Source organism: Ursus maritimus, unplaced genomic scaffold, assembly GCF_017311325.1.
Source record: "Ursus maritimus isolate PB19 unplaced genomic scaffold, ASM1731132v1 scaffold_23, whole genome shotgun sequence".
Taxonomy (NCBI): domain Eukaryota; kingdom Metazoa; phylum Chordata; class Mammalia; order Carnivora; family Ursidae; genus Ursus; species Ursus maritimus.
Window position 1 is genome coordinate 46,566,930 of NW_024424786.1, and position 18,406 is coordinate 46,585,335.

The following is an 18,406-nucleotide window of genomic DNA, read 5'->3' on the forward strand; positions in this document are numbered from 1 at the left end:
TGGCTGTCCCTGGTTCTGCTTCTGCTGACTCCACGGGGGTTTGTCTGGGAAGTGGACACTTCGCCTGCTGCCTCCTATCCGTGTGTGTCACTGGGACGAGGGGCGCCCAGGTCTTGCACAGGGGCTGGCCCGCCGCCGGCAAGCCGTGGCCCTCAATACCTTGCTCACCTGGAAGGGGACACCCCGAGGGCAGCACCCGTGTGGCCCCCCGCTGCCCTCCTGCCTCAGCCCCAAGCCCAGAAGTCCTCACTCTGTCCCCAAAATCATCCTTCTTTGGTCTCTGCTCCCAAAGTTTAGCTGGCCGCCCCAGAGGCCTCTGTGTCCAGCACCCAAGCCCCCTGGGCTCTCTGCGAAGCCAACCCGGCACCCAGGGCCCAGGTCTGTGGCCAAAGGGGCAGAGTTGCAGCCCCCACGCTCCCAGGATCCGGGCCTCGGGGCTCTGGCTCTGGAGGCAGCTATAAGCTGCCCACATGGCCGTAGGCTCCCTGGCATCCCATGGCCATCTCTGGGAGCACCTGGCATCCCTTTCTCCGGGCAGAAGCTCCCCACCACCTGGACTCTCCAAGCGTGAAGGTGGGACCCCCCTTCCCTGTCAGAGCCACGAGCTTCTCACCCGGCCCTCAAGGGCTCTGCAGGCCAGACCGACAGGCTGCAGGAGCTGGGTCTCAAGCTGCCCGAGACAGCCCAGGCCCACTGGGGCCACTTCTGGTCACTTATCTCCACCCCAGAGATGACAACTCATCCCCCACACTGTCCTGGAGTCCAAGAGAGGTGGTGGCCCCAGGCTGACGCCTTGGTGGCCACGCCCGGCTTGTAGCTTTTTCCAGAAACAACTTGCATAATCCGGCCGGGGGCTGCGCGCTGGAGCTGGCAGGCAGGGACCCGCTCTTGCTCTCCGGTTACTTCCTGCCGCCAGCCCCAGATCCAGGCAGAGGGCCGTGCTGTCCCCGGGGGGTGGGGGATTAGTCACTGCACCCTGTGCCCCAAGGAAGAGGCGGCTCCTTCTGACACCCGATCCACTCAGGGGGGTCAGCGGCACTGACGTGGGTGCTGCCCACAGCCATGGGGTCAGCCGGTCAGTGGAACAGCAGCGCCCAAACCAGAGGCCCAGGGACGTGCTGCTCCCAAGGAGGGTGTCCTGTGCAGCTAGCGGCCTGTTCCCCACCCCCGCGTGGCCGTCCACCTCACACTCAGGCCGTGTTCTTGAGCCCAAGGGGTCATGGGGTCCTGGCCAAGGGAACCCCTCCACCACTGGCTGGTCACTGATAGGAGGGGTCCAGCTCTGAGGTCGGTCCCCCTTGCCGTGTGGCTGCAGCCACAGCTGGGCGGGCAGGCCTGGGGACTGGACCCACCCAGGTGGGTGCGCTACGGAAACTGTAAAGGGTGGTCCCCCCCCCCCCCGCCCCTGGGGCTGCCCTGGCCAGGTCTTTGGAGCAAGGCGACCCCTGTCCACACTCCCGGGGCTGTTGCAGGGCTCGGTCCAGCCTGAGGCCAGCGTGTTGCGGGGGGCGGGGGGGGGGGCGGTGGTCTGGGGGCTCCCCTGGGACCTCCAAGGAAGGAGTTGAGGAACGTGGAGGTTCTCAGGGCAGAGCTGGGGTCACAGGGAGGATGAGGGGAGGGGAAGGATTTGGTCTGCGGTGGGCCTTTGCACACATGAGTGCACACAGACACACACACCTCCACACTCATGCATGCACACCGAACCCGGCGTCTGTGTGATGAGGGGTCTGACGCTTTGTGGGAGAGAAGACGGAGCCCTCTTCTAGAACGCTTCACCCCGCAAGGCCTGCTGGTGTCCGATGTGGCCAGCTGGGTGGATAGGCAGGGCCATACAGGACTCCCTCCCTCCCTCCCTCCCTCTATTCTGTGAACGGATAGGTGCTGTCCCCCAGCAGCTGAAGGCAGCAGGCACCCCTACGCGGACCTCCCTGGCCTGCCCAGTCCTGGGTGCCGGCCGAGGACATGGTGTGAGCCCTCTGGCACCCAGTCTGTCCCCACCCCATTCCTGGGTTTCACGGATAAGCTGAAAAACCACACAGAGTCCACACGTTGCAAAATGCTCCCAATGTATTTATGAATCCAGTTGGTCATTTCCTGAGGCTCAGGGCCGAGGTAGGGGTGAGGCTGTGCCTCCTGGTGGCCAGCCAAACATCGGGCACCAAGTCCAAGTGACCGTCGTTGATAAGACCCCACGTGATGCTCAAGTCCTGGGAACGCAGGCTGGACCCGTGGCCCGAGGAGCCCTCCCACCCCAGCCTGGTCCCGAGTGGGGCTGCAGGATTGTTGGCCGCCACACATGCAAGGGCCAGCTGGACCCCGGGGAGGGACGAGGTGGGCGGGCAGGGCGTCCTGGCCTCAGGTCCCCGGAGCCGACGCCGCAGGGAATAGGTTGCTCTTATTGGTGTATCGCGGAGGACGGTGGCCGGGAGCCCCGAGGACGGGTGCCGGTCAGTCTGCTGGGGGGGCCTGTGGCCCTGGACCCCATCCTCCAGCCCGTGCGCTCGATCTCCTGGCTCTGCTCCTCGTCACTCTGCGTGTGGCCTGGGGTGCCGTGGGAGCCACAGCGCTGCCCCACGCAGCCGCACTCCTCCACCTGGGGGTAGCTGAAGGCCCGGCTGGAGCCGTCCGTGCAGCGCAGGGTCACGTTCCTCAGGGACACCCGCAGCTCCTGGCAGCACTCACAGCGGTGCTGTACCGCGTTGGCCTCCAGCGAGTACCTGTGGGCGGGGCCTGCTCAGCACCAGGCGCCTCGGCCCCCAGCGCCCCACACCTGTGTCGCGGGCACCTGCTCTCAGAGGCGCCCTGGCCGGCGTGTGGTGCTGGCGCCCACGTGCCCACACGCCCGTCGTGGGGTGCAAACCCTCCCGCAGCTGACCAGGCCGCCGCCAATGGGGCTGCTGAGTCTGCGGTCTCGAAACGGGACAGGCTGATTTCCGACAGCGCGTGGGCCGCCGGCCTCCGAACCCCCGCTCAGCCCTTCCGTCTACCCTCAGCGCCCGCTGCTGCCCCCAGCTGTCCCTCCTGGCCCTTCCTCGCCATCCCGTGCGCCGGGGCACCGTGCATCCCTGAACGCTGCCCCGCACAAGCTGGTCCCGCCGGGCGGAGGCGGGGCTCACGTACATGGAGGCGCTGTCCCCGCAGTTGCCCCGGCAGAAGGTGAGGAGCACGGGCCGGAGGGAGCTGCAGCCTCGCTGCCTGATGACCTGGTGCTCGTGGAACATGGCGCAGGTCGACCCTGGGGTGACACAGGAGGTCGTGCGGAGGGTCAGGAAGGGCTGGGACCCCTGGACCCCCACGTGGGCCGATTGGCCACCCCCTGTGGACCTTCCCACTCACTGTTCTGGGACTGGGGTGGAGGGCAGGACAGACAGCAGCCATCGTCGCTCAGCTGAGCCCGGTCCTATGCCAACAAAAGGGTGCCTTGAGGGCCGGAGCAGCAGGCCCAGAGTGGGGGGACAGACAGGGGGGACGGTGCCCCACATAGGCGGGTGGTGCCCCTGCGGCCACTGCACAGGGCCAACCTCGGCTCCCCACCCCACCCTGGGCGAATCCTGCCCCGGCCTCCCGTGGGCCCACAGTGGGCCAGGCTGGGCTGTGGGCTCCCGGAGCTCACCTTGGGACAGCTGAGCGGGGGACACGCCTTCTTCCTGGTCACCACCACAAGCCCATCCCGGTGCTTCTCACACTCGTGGGTCACACAGGGGTTCCGGGGGTCTGACCAGGACTGGCCGGGCTGCAAGGAGGAGCCGACCGGCAGAGTGAGTGGGCAGGGGAGGTCTGTGTGTCTGCCTCCCAGCCCATGGACTTCCCTCCTGGCCTCTGCCAGGCACATGCCTTGTGATGACGGCTCCCCCGGGGCCCCAGTGCGCCAGGACGCGGCTGGCTCAGCACTCCCCACCCCTGCTGTCACCGTGCACCTCCCAGCTCCTCCATCCAGGCAGGCGTGGGACCTGGCCCCGATCCCCGGCCTCCCCGGAGCCTGGGCGGGGCGGGGTGGCTTTGCCTCACCCAGGACTCCCTCGGCGGCCCTGGGGCCCCCACGCCACAGCCACTACTCACATAGAAGAGGTGGGTGGAGCTGTCGCTGGTGTTCACAACGCAGGCCTGCTGGACACACACCCCGCAGCACTGCCCGTTCTGCTCCCGGTATTCGAAGCCCTGCGGGGGGAGGCAGACATCCTGCCTGAGCCCCAGCACCTGCTTCCCCGGGTGGCAGGGCCGTGCAGCGGCGACAACTCACCATGGGGCAGTGGGTGTTGCAGATCTGGGTCTCACAGCTGATCACTGCCGTGTCCGAATGGGGGCTGCCGGACGCCTCACACCGGCACGTTTCACACAGACTGGAGGAGACCACGGAGCCGGGCTGGGGAGAGTCAGGGCGACCAGGGCTGGTGAGCTTCCGGAATATCCCCCGCCTGGCCTGGCCCCCCTAGGCAGACCGGGCCCTCTAGGGGACCCTAGATGCTGCTGCCTGGGAGGGGGAGCCCCAAGCCTGCACCTCCCTGACCAGGGTGCCCGGGGACGTCACATGCTCCAGAGGGCCCAGCTGGGGGAAACTGAGGCTGGGGGACCTCGTCACGTTCAGGAGAGAGCTGAGGGATCCGGGCTCGTCCACCCTGCTGATGCTGTGAGTGCCAAAGCCGGTGGGCCGACCTGGGCCTCAGCTACACTGGGCTGTGGATGGTGGTCCCTGGAGAGCTCAGGGCTGCTGGAGGTGCCCCCGGGCTGGCAGGGGGCCCTGGCACGGCCTGCAGGCCCTGTCTCGGGGAGAAGCTGGCAGGGGCGGGGACAAGCAGGGCTCGGCTTCCTGTGTGCTGCGGGGGCTGACTTCCGTGTCGCTCTTACCTGGTACAAGGTGCCGTTGACGCTGCAGACACTCCAGCCTGTCCAAGAGGGGACGCGCAGTCTCACTGACCCACCCTCACGTCCTGCCGCCCAGCCTGCCGCCCCAGCCCCCAGAGCAGCAGATACCACACATACTACTGCGAGAGCGGGCTGGCCCCCGGGCCCCAGGCAGTGGTGCCCAAGTCCGGTATCACCCCGAGCCAGAGAACCCCGAGAGAGGCTGCCCCCGCCCCCCGCAGTGCCCGGGGCGGCCCCATGCGGACATAGCAGACACTCACTGCAGTTTTGGCTCGGGCAGCAGGCCCCCTCCTCATGGGTCAGGATCGGGCGGGAGCCCTCGGGACAGGCCACGGGCTTGGGGCAGTAGCTGGTGTCGCAGGCTGCGATGCACGGGAAGGAGGCGCTCAGGGGCCTGCGTCCGGCTCTGCACGCTCCCACCCCCACCCCAGTGCTGTGCCCGGGGGTCTCCAGCACCGCTGACCACCCAGTGGGCAGGCGGCAGGCTCTCCAAGGGGCGTGGGCCACTCTGGGAGACAAAGCTTCTAGTCGGCCTGGGCACAGGAGCCCCCTGCCCTCCTGGCATACCCACCCTCCCCAGAGCACATCTGTTGGGAGAGGTCACCGGCTGAGGCCTTAGTGGGGGGCAGGAGGGTGCTGTCCCGCTTGGTTGTGCCCCCCTGCCCGGTCCCAGCACCACTGCCCCTGGTGGGAAGGTGCCCCTGGGCACTCAGCTGAAGGCATGGGCAGCAGCCCCGGGCTCACCGCAGTTGTACTGGGGACAGCACTGGTTGGCCTGGGGGGCCGCAGGTACAGGCACAAAGCCGGGCACGGGGCAGGCTGGGGGCAGGGGGCAGGGCTGCCTCTGACAGCTCATGGTCAGTGTGCCGTTCTCACAGGTGCATCTCTGGCAGTCCACGTTGATGGTGTGGCCGGGCTGCAGGACAGGGCACGTGTGAGCCCAGGACCGTGGGGCTGGCCCCCGGCCGGTCCCAGCACAGCTGCAGCCAGGCCGGAGGGGTGCCGGGAGCCTGCAGAGGGCCAGCAGGGGAACCAGAGGGAAGGGCTTCCGGAGTGCAGGGTGGTGGCTTCAGGGGCGGGACATGGGGTGAGAGGCGCCAGGTGGATGGTCACCTCCATTCTCACTGTGTCTGAGCAGAGCAGGAGGGGGCCCCAGTGGAGGACAGGGCAGGGCCACCCCGGGGGCAGGCACCCCCATATGGAAGCCCCCCACATCCTGCTAGAGAAGCATTGACCCCTCCCTGCCCCTCCTCTGAGGCTCTGGCACTGAGAGGACGCCCTGCCCCCCACCCCAGCTGGCCACACTTACCTCCACAGGCTCCCCGTGGGGCCCCAGGCACTCTGCAGGGAGAGAGATTGAGGTCACAGGGGGGCAGCTGCGGCCCCCAGCCTCTCAAGGGCAGGACCCATTTGGGGGCCCAGACAGTCCCGGGCCATGGCAGAAAGCCCCAGGATCTGGCTGGGAATCACAGATCCAGAGGGGCAGCTGGCCCTGGTGCACCTGCCAGCCCCCAGCTCCACCCGTGGGCACATACTGTGACAGTCTATGGGCACGCAGACTTCAGAGCTCGTGCTGAAAAGCATCATGTCCTCTGGACAGAAGCAGCCTTCTGTGATGGGGCCAGCATCCTGCAGAGCCCTGTGGGGACAGCAGAGGGCTGGCCTGGTCCCTGTGCCCTCCAGGGTAGGAGAAAGCCACCCTGGGGGCTCTGGGGTAGGTCCAGGAGAGAGAGACAGGTGCATACATGAGGCTGGCGTTGTCACTCCCGTAGCAGTAGGAGAGCTTGGATGGGCCGCAGGGCTGGTACACCTTGTCCGCAGGGCAGGTGAACGCTGCGTGTTGGGGGGAGAGGCCACGGCTGAGACCAAGGGCACCAGCCCAGAGCAAACTCCCAGGCCTTGCTCTGGGCCTCATCCCCACACCCGCTGAGTGCCTGACCCCAGCGGGGCTCTGCAGCCCAGAAGCTGGCCCCCTCGGGCCCCACCCCTGCGCTCCAGGCCCTGGGCACCCCGATCTGGGGGCACTTCCTTCTCTCCAAGAGCCGAGTGCGCCATGCCCTAGAGTCGGCCCTCCTCCTCCAGGAAGTCCAGCTGCTGACTGCCAGCCCAGCGTGTCTGTCCCCTGGCCGCACGCCGGCCACTGCTGCTCAGTGGGACGGGTGGCCCAAGGCTGGTGGGCACTCACGGCACGTGTGGTTGGTGTGTTTCCTCCAGTCGATGCACACGCCATGGGAGGCGCAGAGGGCCGCATACAGCTCCAAGCCGGAGCACACCACGTCTGAGCTGTTCACACGGCACTGGTCGAAGACACAGCCTTGGTAGAATGTCAGCGGGGGGATCACAGCGTGGCACCGCTCGAAGACCCTGCGGCCAGCAGCGCCAGGTCAGGGGGCAGCTCGGGCTTTCCCTGAGGTCTGTGTGCCCCCAGGACGGCCCGCGGCAGCATGGCCGTTGCTTTCTCAAATTCTCCCCTGGGCCTCCCTGTCCGCCCGGAAACGCCAGTGCTGCCCTGGGGCCATGACACAGGCCCGGACCCAGAGTGAGCTGGAGGTCGGGCCGCTCCTGCTCCTGGTGTCTCAGCAGCCACCCATGGCCCTCCTTGCCATCGACCCCCTGCCCCCCTGGGAGCCGCCGTAGACCCACTCTTCCCACCCACCCTGAGGGTGAGGTCAGGGGGGCTGCCTGCCCCAGCCCCTCCCCGAATCTCACTTGCTCAGAATCAGCTGGCAGATGGATGACGATGAGCACAGGGCGGGGGAGGGCGTGGGCCTGGCTACGGTGGGCGTTGGGGAAGGCCCTTGGCAGAACGGCTGGTGGGGCGTTGTCACCTTCCAGTGGCCGGACATCTCGGAGCAGGAGGCCGCCACCGCCCCCCCAGGCAGGCGACACTCATCCTTCTTGTCATTGGTGCAGGTGCCTGGGGTGGGGGGGGGCAGGTGTCAGGCCGGCAGGGGACAGCCGAGCGCCCCCCACCCGTGGGCCACAGGGTCCCTGACTGGGGTGGGGCCTGACGCTCGGGGCAGCACTCGCTGGGCTGGCTGTGGGACCCGACCCTGGGCACTTCCGTATGCCCCCAAGAAGGCAGGCCGTTCCCACGGAGGAGGGCGGGTGTGAGCCTCAGGCGTGGGGCCCGCGTTTGGGCCCCTCTGGTGTGCAGACCGCACGTCCTCGGTGTAGCAGAAGCAGCTGCAGGCTTGGGGCCACGCGGGCAGCCTCTGCCCCGGCCAAGAATGCGATCCCCAGGGGTCTCCCCAGCGCGACCCTTCCCACCATGGACAGGCTCAGCTCTGTGCCACCGGCAGAGAAAGGGCCCAGCATCCGTGGAGCTCGCTGGGGACGGGACTCACCGCACTGGCCCTCCGTGTTGTTCGCAAACTTGCTGAAAGGCACCTCCACCGAGAAGATGAGGCCAGAGAACATGACCTGGACGCCTAGTTCGGGGATGGTCACGTACATCTTGATCCCGATTTGGGACACGCTCACGCCATCTTTCTGGAAGCCGGGCCTGACCACTTGACCGTTGAAGATGATCTAGACCCCGCGGAGAAGGAGACAGAGTGAGACGGCGCCCCAGCCACCCCGGCCCATGTGGAGCTGCCGGGGGGCTCCCCACCTGGTTGGTCATCACCCCGAGGACGGGCCTGCGGGTCAGCACAACGCGGTCCTGCCGGTACTCGACGATGAGGGACTGCGGGCAGGAGAGCCCGTCCTCGGCCCCGCAGAAGTAGTTGTCGATGAGCACGCGGAAGTGGCCGTACACGGGCACGATCTGCTGCACAAGCACGTACGTGCAGTTGTCCAGGAACGTGTAGTACGTGCCGTCAAAGGTGATGTAGTGGGGGTCGCCCCAGCCGCTGCACACACCTGCGGGCGCACGGCAGCCTTACGCGGGGCCTCCGACATGCAAGGCTGGCGCCGGGACGCCCGTGCCCAGCACCAGCTCCGGACTCTGTCCAGCGGGTGCGTCATGAGGCCTGAGCGGTGGGGCCGGGCTCCCCTGGCCTCCCCCCTGCCTGACACGGCCCCGGGGACCCTGGGGCTCAGGCAGAATTCCACTCGGGACCCCGGGGAGGCCTGGCGCTGTCCGTTCCCCGCCTCACCGTCGGGAAGTCCTTCCTAGTGTCTAACCCAAGTCCATCCCGCTCCCTCGATGGGACCCCCACCCGGCCCCACCGCCCCGCCTGGCTCCTGGCTCACACTGGCACTGGTAGTGTGGGCAGCAGCTGTCGTGGTCGGCCACCTTCACGGGGGGGAAGCCGTTGGCGCAGGTCGGCGGCTGTGCCTGTGGGCACGGGCGCGGCTGCACACTGATGACGCCGTTGCCCTCGCAGGTGGCCTGAGAGCAGTTGGGCATGGGCCAGGTCTCGCCTCTCTGTGGAAGGACAGCTCTCAGCCTCGGGACACTGCAGTCCCCCCGAGAGGGGAGCCGCAGGAAACCAGGATGGGACCTGCCCTCTCCACCCCCCGCTCCACACTGTTCCTCACACAGGGCCTCCCCCACTGGAATTCTACTCCAAACCCACACACCCTCCCCGCTGCCTGGCGCCATCGGAGCCTCGCCCACCCACATGGGCACCCCGTATCTGCAGGTTGCATGCACTCCTGGGTACCCGGCTGGCACCCCCCTCAGCAGCCCTGCGGGACCAGAACAGGCACCTTCCCAGCAGTCAGCCTACGTCCCCCCGCGGGTGACTGGCTTTCCCGCCCGCAGCCACACTGGAAAGATGCCGAGGGTCCCTGCACCAGTCTCTGAGAAGGGCAGAGAGGGGAGTTACCATTCTTGGAGGGACTGCATTCGGGCATCCCTGCTTAGTGACGGGCACGGGGACCGAAGGGGAGGATCCAGGCGGGGAGGTGGTCGGGGCAGGAGGTGGCACACTGCTGGGGCAGGCCTGGTCCGTCCGCCTGACCACGTGGCAGTCAAGACTGCACAAGGCATAATAGCAGTGACCAGCGAGGTCGGTCTGTTGGTAAATGATGGATCCTGCGAGAGAAAGGGTCAGGTGGCGGTGAGCGGAACCTTGCTGGGGGGAGAGCCACAGCCCAGAGTGGGTCTTCTAGGCGCGACATCCACCCCAGGGGTGGACCTGGGTGGAGGCCTTCCTGCCCAGAAATGACACAAAGAAATCCTCAAAGATGGCTCAGTGCCGTGGTCAGAGAAGATCTGCAGCCCCGTCACACAGACAAGGAACCCCTCTCCTCTCCATACATTGTGGCTTTTGTGGACAAAACGGCAGTGGCCAGGGGCAGCATCACCACACCCATAGGCACAGTTCACATACCTGAGGGGTACAGCTTGCCAGACACGCTGCAGTAGCATGTCGTGGTGGAAGGCGCCACGGAGCTGGGCAACGGCGCGGAGCTGGGCAACGGCGAGAAGCTGGGCAATGGCTGGGAGCTGGGCAAGGGCACAGTGGACACCACAGACGTAAATCCAGGAGCAGGGGAGCCCGGAGTAGGTGAAGTCACGTGGGTCTTCACAGATGTGGAACCGCAGTGATCTGGGGGCTCACAGCACAACACCCGGACCTCATAGTTGAGGCACATCCCGATATTACCCTTTTGGTCCCGGTTCTGGCACACCAGGCCCTTGCTGAGGTCGCACTGCACCACCTGGCCCAGCTTCTCGATGCTGACCTCGGGGTGGCTCTCGGCCCGGCACTCCAGCTGCGAGATGTACTCGGGACGGCGGCAGATTTTCTCTCCCTTTCTCAAGATGTTGCTGAAGCTTTCCACGTCTCCTCCGTGGGGCCCCGGGTCCTGCGACGTGGGCATTCACCATCACCACCATCACACCAGGCATCCCTGAACGCTTGCCCCGCACAAGCTGGTCCCCGGGCCGGGCGTGAGGCGGGGCTCACGCACATGGAGGCGCTTGTCCCCGCAGTTGCCCCGCAGAAGGTGAGGAGCACGGGCCGGGAGGGAGCTGCAAGCCCGCTGCCTGATGACCTGGTGTCAGTGGAACATGGCGCAGGCCGACTCCCTGGGGTGACACAGGAGGTCGTGGCGGAGGGCCAGGAAGGGGCTTGGGACCCCTGACCCCCCCACGTGGCCGATTGGCCACCCCCTGTGGACCTTCCCACTCACTGTTCTGGGACTGGGGTGGAGGGCAGGACAGACAGCAGCTATCGCCGCCAGCTGAGCCCGGTCCTATGCCAAAAGGGTGCCTGAGGGCCGGAGCAGCAGGCCCAGAGTGGGGGGACAAGAGGGGGGACGGTGCCCCACATATGCTGGTGGTGCCCCTGCGGCCACTGCACAGGGCCAACCTCGGCTCCCCACCCCACCCTGGGCGCAACTCCTGCCCCGGCCTCCCGTGGGCCCACAGTGGCCAGGCTGGCTGTGGTTCTCGAGCTCACCTTGGGACAGCTGAGCGGGGGACACGCCTCTTCTTCCTGGTCACCACCACAAGCCCATCCTCGGTGCCACACTCGTGGGTCACACAGGGGTTCCGGGGCTCCCACTCAGGACTGGCCGGGCTGCAAGGAGGAGCCGACCGGCAGAGTGAGTGGGCAGGGGAGGCCCAGCTGCCTCCCAGCCCATGGACTTCCTCCTGGCCTCGCCAGGCACATGCCTTGTGATGACGGCTCCCCGGGGCCCCAGCAAGCGCCAGGATCGGCTGGCTCAGCACTCCCACCCCTGCTGTCACCGCACCTCCCAGCTCCTCCATCCAGGCAGGCGGGGACCTGGCCCCGATCCCCGGCCTCCCCGAGCCTGGGCGGGGCGGTGGCTTTGCCTCTCACCCAGGACTCCTCGGCGTTCTGGGGCCCCCCACGCCACAGCCACTACTCACATAGAAGAGGTGGGTGGAGCTGTCGCTGGTGTTCACAACGCAGGCCTGCTGGACACACACCTCGCAGCACTGCCCGTTCTGCTCCCTCTCGGTATTCGGTCTCTGCGGGGGAGTGCAGACATCCTGCCTGAGCCCCAGCACCTGCTTCCCGGGCGGCAGGCCGGTGCAGCGCGACAACTCACCATGGGCAGTGGGTGCTGCAAATCTGGGTTCACAGCTGATCACCGCCGCGGCACCGAATGGGGCTGCCGGACGCCTCACACCGGCACGCCGCCACAGACTGGAGGAGACCACGGAGCCGGGCTGGGAGAGTCAGGGCGACCAGGGCTGGTGAGCTTCCTCGAATATCCCCCCCGCTGGCCTGGCCATTCCCCTAGGCAGACCGTCCTAGGGGACCCTAGATGCTGCTGCCTGGGAGGGGGAGCCCCAAGCCTGCACCTCCCGACCAGGGTGCCCGGGACGTCACATGCTCCAGAGGGCCCAGCTGGGGGAAACTGAGGCTGGGGGACCCCCGTCACGTTCAGGAGAGAGCCGAGGGATCCGGCTCGTCCACCCTGCTGATGCTGTGAGTGCCAAAGCCGGTGGGCTCGACCTGGGCCTCAGCTAACACTGGGCTGTGGATGGTGGTCCCTGGAGAGCTCAGGGCTGCTGGAGGTGCCCCCGGGCTGGCAGGGGCCCTGGCACGCCTGCAGGCCCTGTCTCGGGAGAAGCTGGCAGGGGCGGACAAGCAGGGCTCGGCTTCCTGTGTGCTGCGGGGCCATTCCCTGTCACGCCTTACCTGGTACAAGGTGCCGCTGACGCTGCAGACACTCCAGAAGCCTGTCCAAGAGGGGTGGAGGCCAAGCAGTTCACTGCACCCACTCCTCACGTCCTGCCGCCCAGCCTGCCGCCCTGTGCCCCCAGAGCAGCAGAGATACCACACATACTACTATAGAGCGGGAAAGGCTCTGGCCCCAGGCAGTGGTGCTGTCCGGTATCGCCCTCGAGCCAGAGAACCTCGAGAGAGGCTGCTCGCCCCCGCAGTGCTCCGGGCGGCCCATGACATAGCAGACACTCACTGCAGTTTTGGCTCGGGCAGCAGGCCCTCCTCATGTGGGGTCAGATCGGGCGGGAGCCCTCGGGACAGGCCACGGCTTGGGGCAGTAGCTGGTGTCGCAGGGGCTGCTATGCACGGGAAGAGGCGCCAGGCCTGCTAAGGCCCGGCTCTGCACGCCCTTACCCCCACCCCAGTGCTGTGCCCGTCTAGCACCGCTGACCACCAGTGGGCAGGCGCAGGTTTCCAAGGGGCGGCACTCTTGGAGACAAAGCTTCTAGTCGGCCTGGGCATTGAGCCCCCTGCCCTCCTGGCATACCCACCTCCCCAGAGCACATCTGTTGGGAGAGGTCACCGGCTGAGGCCTTAGTGGGGGCAGGAGGGTGCTGTCCTCGCAGTTGTGCTCCTGCTCGGTCCCAGCACCACTGCCCCTAGGGGAAGGTGCCCCCAAGCACTCAGCTGAGCAGCATGGGCAGCAGCCCCGGCTCACCGCAGTTGTACTGGGGACAGCACTGGTTGGCCTGGGGGCCGCAGGTACAGGCACAAAGCCGGGCACGGCAGGCTGGGGGCAGGGGGCAGGGGCTGCCTCTGACAGCTTGGCAGGTCAGTGTGCCGCTCTCAGGTGCATTCTGGCAGTCCACGCTGATGGTGTGGGCTCGGCTGCAGACAGGGCACGGTGAGCCCAGGACCGGTGGCCTCCCGGCCTGTCCCAGCACAGCTGCAGCCAGGCCGGAGGGGCAGGCGTGAGCTTCTCTGGGTGTGAGGCCGTAGCAGGGGGAACCAGAGGGAAGGGCTTCCGGAGTGGTGGTGGTGGCTTCAGGGGCGGACATGGGTGAGAGGCGCCAGGTGGATGGTCACCTCCATTCTCACTGTGTCTGAGCAGAAAGGTGAGGGGGCCCCAGTGGAGACAGTGGGCAGTCAGCCCCCGGCAGGCACCCCATGGAAGCCCCCCACATCCTGCTAGAGAAGCACTGACCCCTCCCTGCCCCCTCCTCTGAGGCTCTCCTGGCACTGGAGAGGACGCCCTGCCCCCCCACCCCAGCTGGCCACACTTACCTCCACAGGCTCCCCCTGTAGTCCTTTGTGCGACTCTCAGGAGAGAGATTGAGGCTCCTGGCTAGGGGGCAGCTGGCGGCTCCCCCAGCCTCTCAAGGGCAGGACTCATTTGGGGGCCCAGACAGCCCCGGCCACATGGCAGAAAGCCCTGCATCTGGCTGGGAACTCACAGATCCAGAGGGGTGTAGCTGGCCCTGGTGTGCACCTGCCAGCCCCCAGCTCCACACCCGTGGGCAATATTACTGTGACAGTCTATGGGCAACAGACTCAGAGCTCGTGCTGAAAGCATCATGTCCTCTGGACAGAAGCAGCTCTTCTGTGATGGGGCCAGCATCCTGCAGACACTCTGTGGGGAGCAGCAGTGAGGCTGGTCCCTGTGCCCTCCAGGGTAGGAGAAAGCCACCCTGGGGGCTCTGGGGTAGGTCCAGGAGAGAGACAGGTGCATACATGAGGCTGGCGTTGTCACTCCCGTAGCAGTAGGGAGAGCTGGATGGGCCGCAGGCTGGTGCACACCGTCCGCAGGGCAGGTGAACGCGCGGCGTGTTGGGGGAGAGTCGGGATGCTGAGACCAGGCACCAGCCCAGAGCAAACTCCTGCGGCCTTGCTCTGGGCCTCATCCCCACACCGCTCGGAGTGCCTGATCAGCGGCTCTGCAGCCCAGAAGCTGGCCCCTCGGGCCCCACCCCCCGCGCCTCCAGGCCCTGGGCACCCCGACCAGTAAGCACTTCCTTCTCTCCAAGAGCCGAGTGCGCCATGCCCTAGAGTCGGCCCTCCTCCTCCAGGTTCAGGCTGCTGACTGCCAGCCCAGCGCGCAGCCTGTCCCCTGGCCGCACGCCGGCCACTGCTGCTCAGTGGGACGGGTAATTCAAGGCTGGTGGGCACTCACGGCACGTGTGGTTGGTGTGTTTCCTCCAGTCGATGCACACGCCATGGGAGTGCAGAGGGTCGCATACAGCCCAGCCGGAGCACACCACGCTGGAGCTGTTCACACGGCACTGGTCGAAGACACAGCCTTGGTAGAATGTCACGGGGATCACAGCGTGCAGCACCGGCCGAAGACCCTGGCGGCCAGCAGCGCCAGGTCAGGGGGCAGCCGGGCTTTCCTGAGGTCTGTGTGTGCCCCCAGGACGGCCCGCTGCAGCATGGCCGCTGCTTTCAAATTCTCCCCTGGGCCTCCCTGTCCGCCGGAACGCCAGTGCTGCCCTGGGGCCATGACACAGGCCCGGACCCAGAGTGAGCTGGAGGTCGGGCCGCTCCTGCTCCTGGTGTCTCAGCAGCCACCCATGGCCCCTCCTGCCATCGACCCCCTGCCCCTGGGAGCCGCCGTCGTAGACCCACTTCTTCCCACCCACCCGAGGGTGAGGTCAGGGGGCTGCTTCGCCCAGCCCTCCCTCGAATCTCACTTGCTCAGAATCAGCTGGCAGATGGATGACGAAGAGCACAGGGCGGGGAGGGCGTGGCCTGGCTACGGTGGGCGTGGGGAGGCTCCTTGGCAGAACGGCTGGTGGGGCGTATTCACCTTCCAGTGGCCGGACATCTCGGAGCAGGAGTGCCGCTGCACCGCCCCCAGGCAGGCGATCACTCATCCTTCTTGTCATTGGTGCAGGTGCCTGGGGTGGGGGGCAGGTGTCAGGTCGGCAGGGAAAGCGAGCGCCGACCCGGTGGGCACACAGGGTCCCTGACTGGGGTGGGGCCTGACGCCGGGGCAGCACTCCCGCTGGCTGGCTGTGGACCCGACCCTGGGCACCTTCCGTCATGCCCCCAAGAACGAGCAGGTAGCCGTCTCCCACGGAGGAGGCGGGTGTGAGCCTTCAGGCGTGGGCCCCGTTTGGGCTCCTCTCTGGTGTGCAGACCGCACGCCCGGTGTAGCAGAAGCAGCTGCAGGCTTGGGGCCACGCTTGGCAGCCTCCTGCCCCGCTCCAAGAATGCGATCCCCAGGGGTGCTCCCCAGCGACCCTTCCCACCATGGACAGCTCAGCTCTGTGCCACCGGCAGAGAAAGGGCTCCAGATCCCGTGGAGCCTGGCTGGGGAGGACTCACGCACTGGCCCTCCGTGTTGTTCGCAAACTTGCTGAAAGGCACCTCCACCGAGAAGATGAGTGCCAGAGAACATGACCTGGACGCCTAGTTCGGGATGGTCACGCCATCTTGATCCCGATTTGGGACACGCTCACGCCATTTCTGCAGAAGCCGGGCCTGACCACTTGACCGTTGAAGATGATCTAGACCCGCGGAGAAGGAGACAGAGTGAGATTCTGGGCGCCCAGCCACCCCCGGCCCATGTGAGCTGCCGGGGGCTCCCCCACCTGTTGGTCATCTCCCCGAGGACGGGGCTGCGGGTCAGCACACAACGCGCATCCGCCGGTACCGACGATAGGACTGGCGAGTGAGGAGAGCCCCGCCCTCGGCCCCGCAGAAGTAGGGAGTGTCGATGAGCACGCTGAAGCGGCCGCACACGGCACGATCTTCCGCGTACGCGCACGTACGGCAGTGTCCAGAATGTAGTACGCGCAGGCCAAAGGTGATGTGTGGTCGCCCATTGCCGCTGACACACCTGCGGCGCACGGCGCTCTTACGCGGCCTCCGACATGCAAGGCTGGCGCTCGACGCCCGGCATAGTCTACCAGCTCTCGGACTCTGTCCAGCGGGTGCGTCATGAGCCTGACGCGGCCGGGCTCCCTGGCCTCCCCCTGCCTGACACGGCCTCGGGACCCTGGGGCTCAGGCAGAATTCCACTCGGACCCCGGGAGGCCTCGGGCGCTGTCCGGGCCCCGCCCCTCACACGGCGGGAAGTTCCTCCAGTGTCTAACCTCAAGTCCATCCCGCCCTCGATGGGGACCCCCACTCGGCCCCACCGCCCGCCGCCTGGCTCCTGGCTCACACTGGCACTGGTAGTGTGGGCAGCAGCGTCGTGGTCGGCCACCTTCACGGGGAAGCCGTGGCCAGGTCGGGCGGCCGTGCCTGTGGGCACGGCGCCGGCTGCACACTGATTGGACGCTGCGTGTGCCTTCTCGCAGGTGGCCTGGAGAGCAGTTGGGCATGGGCCAGGTCTCCGCCTCTCTGTGAAGGACAGCTCAGCCTCTGGGACACCTTGTGTCCTCCCGAGGGGGAGCCGCAGAAACAGGATGGACCTGCCCTCTCCACCCCGCCTCACACTGTTCCTCACACAGGGCCTCCCCACTGGAATTCTACTCCAAACCCACACACACCTCTCCCGCTGCCTGGCGCCATCGGAGCTCGCCCACCCACATGGGCACTCCCTGCATTCGCAGGTTGCATGCACTCCTGGGAACCCGCTGGCACCCCCTCAGAGCTCCTGCGGCGACAGAACAGGCCACCTCCCAGCAGTCAGCCTACGTCCTCCGCGGTGAGCTGGCTTTCACCCGCAGCCACACTGGAAAGAGCCGAGGGTCCCTGCACCAGTCTCTGAGAAGGGCAGAGAGGGAGTTACCATTCTTGGAGGGACTGCATTCGGGCATCCCTGCTTAGTGACGGCACGGGACCGAGCGGGAGGATTCAGGCGGGGATGGTGGTCGCGGGGCAGGAGGTGGCACATCCGGCTGGGGCAAGGCCTGGTCCGATCCGCCTTGACCTCACGTGGCAGTCGAAGACTGCACAAGGCATAATAGCAGTGACCAGCGAGGTCGGTCTGCTGGTAAATGATGGATCCGCGAGAGAAAGGGTCAGGTGGCGTGAGCGGAACCTTGCTGGGGGGAGAGCCACAGCCCAGAGTGGGTCTCTAGGCGCGACATCCACCCCAGGGGTGGACTCTGTCGGAGGTCCTGCCCAGAAATGACACAAAGAAATCCTCAAAGATGGCTCAAAGTGCCGTGTCAGAGAAGATCTGCAGCCTGCTGGCGCACAGACAAGGAACCCCTCTCCTCTCCATACATTGTGGCTTTTAGGACAAACGGCAGTGGCTAGGGCAGCATCACCACACCCATAGGCACAGTTCACATACCTGGAGGGTTTGAGCTTGCCAGACACGCCTGCAGGTAGCATGTCGGGTGAAGGCGCCACGGAGCTGGGCAACGGCGCGAGCTGGCAACGGCGAGAAGCTGGGCAATGGCTGGGAGCTGGGCAAGGCACACAGTGGACACCACGAGACGTAAATCCAGAGCAGGGGAGCTCGGAGTAGGTGAAGTCACGTGGCTTACAGATGTGGAACCGCAGTGATCTGGGGGCTCACACAGCACAACACCCGACCTCATAGTTGAGGCACATCCCGATATTACCCTTTTGTCCCGGGTTCTGGCACACCAGGCCCTTGCTGAGGTCGCACTGCACCACCTGGCCCAGCTTCTCGATGCTGACCTCGGGTGGGTGCCTCGCCCGCACTCCAGCGGTAGATGTACTCGGAGCGGCAGATTTTCTCCCTTTCTCAAGATGTTGCTGGCTTTCCACGCCTCCGTGGGGCCCCGGGACGGAAGTCCACGTCAAACCACTTGGTCCACGTGGCACTTCGTGGGCTTGGCAGGTGCCAGTCACATGAGCGAGTGGGCTTGCTTCCAGGCGTGAGAACAGGGTTGTGCTGGTTGTAGGAGCAGACGGGCCGGTTTTGTGCACTGATGTTCTGGGCTGGCTGGTGGCACAGAGGTTTTGCTGGTTTCTGGCACAGAGGTTGGGCTTTCTGGTTGCGGACACAGTGGTGATCTGGATTTCTC

The 18,406-nt window shown here is 66.6% G+C and overlaps 1 protein-coding gene across 1 annotated transcript in view; it reads right to left on the minus strand.

Annotated features, from left to right (window-relative positions):
- Nucleotides 1–2,046: 2,046 nt before the first annotated feature.
- The window catches only part of LOC103671107 (mucin-5AC-like), a 38,676-nt gene continuing 22,316 nt past the window's right edge, over nt 2,047–18,406 (minus strand). The window contains exons 32-51 of the mRNA XM_040639685.1: nt 10,292–10,338; nt 10,146–10,207; nt 9,639–9,847; nt 9,061–9,235; nt 8,477–8,727; nt 8,211–8,394; nt 7,573–7,780; nt 7,049–7,227; nt 6,609–6,696; nt 6,399–6,502; nt 6,173–6,204; nt 5,608–5,779; nt 5,114–5,225; nt 4,846–4,876; nt 4,241–4,363; nt 4,060–4,158; nt 3,614–3,733; nt 3,337–3,400; nt 3,121–3,235; nt 2,047–2,717 (exon numbers count right to left, since the gene is read on the minus strand). Of these exons, the coding sequence (XP_040495619.1) occupies nt 2,396–2,717; nt 3,121–3,235; nt 3,337–3,400; nt 3,614–3,733; nt 4,060–4,158; nt 4,241–4,363; nt 4,846–4,876; nt 5,114–5,225; nt 5,608–5,779; nt 6,173–6,204; nt 6,399–6,502; nt 6,609–6,696; nt 7,049–7,227; nt 7,573–7,780; nt 8,211–8,394; nt 8,477–8,727; nt 9,061–9,235; nt 9,639–9,847; nt 10,146–10,207; nt 10,292–10,338 (2,697 nt within the window). The 3' untranslated portion in view covers nt 2,047–2,395. The remainder of the gene's footprint in view (nt 2,718–3,120; nt 3,236–3,336; nt 3,401–3,613; nt 3,734–4,059; nt 4,159–4,240; nt 4,364–4,845; nt 4,877–5,113; nt 5,226–5,607; nt 5,780–6,172; nt 6,205–6,398; nt 6,503–6,608; nt 6,697–7,048; nt 7,228–7,572; nt 7,781–8,210; nt 8,395–8,476; nt 8,728–9,060; nt 9,236–9,638; nt 9,848–10,145; nt 10,208–10,291; nt 10,339–18,406) is intronic.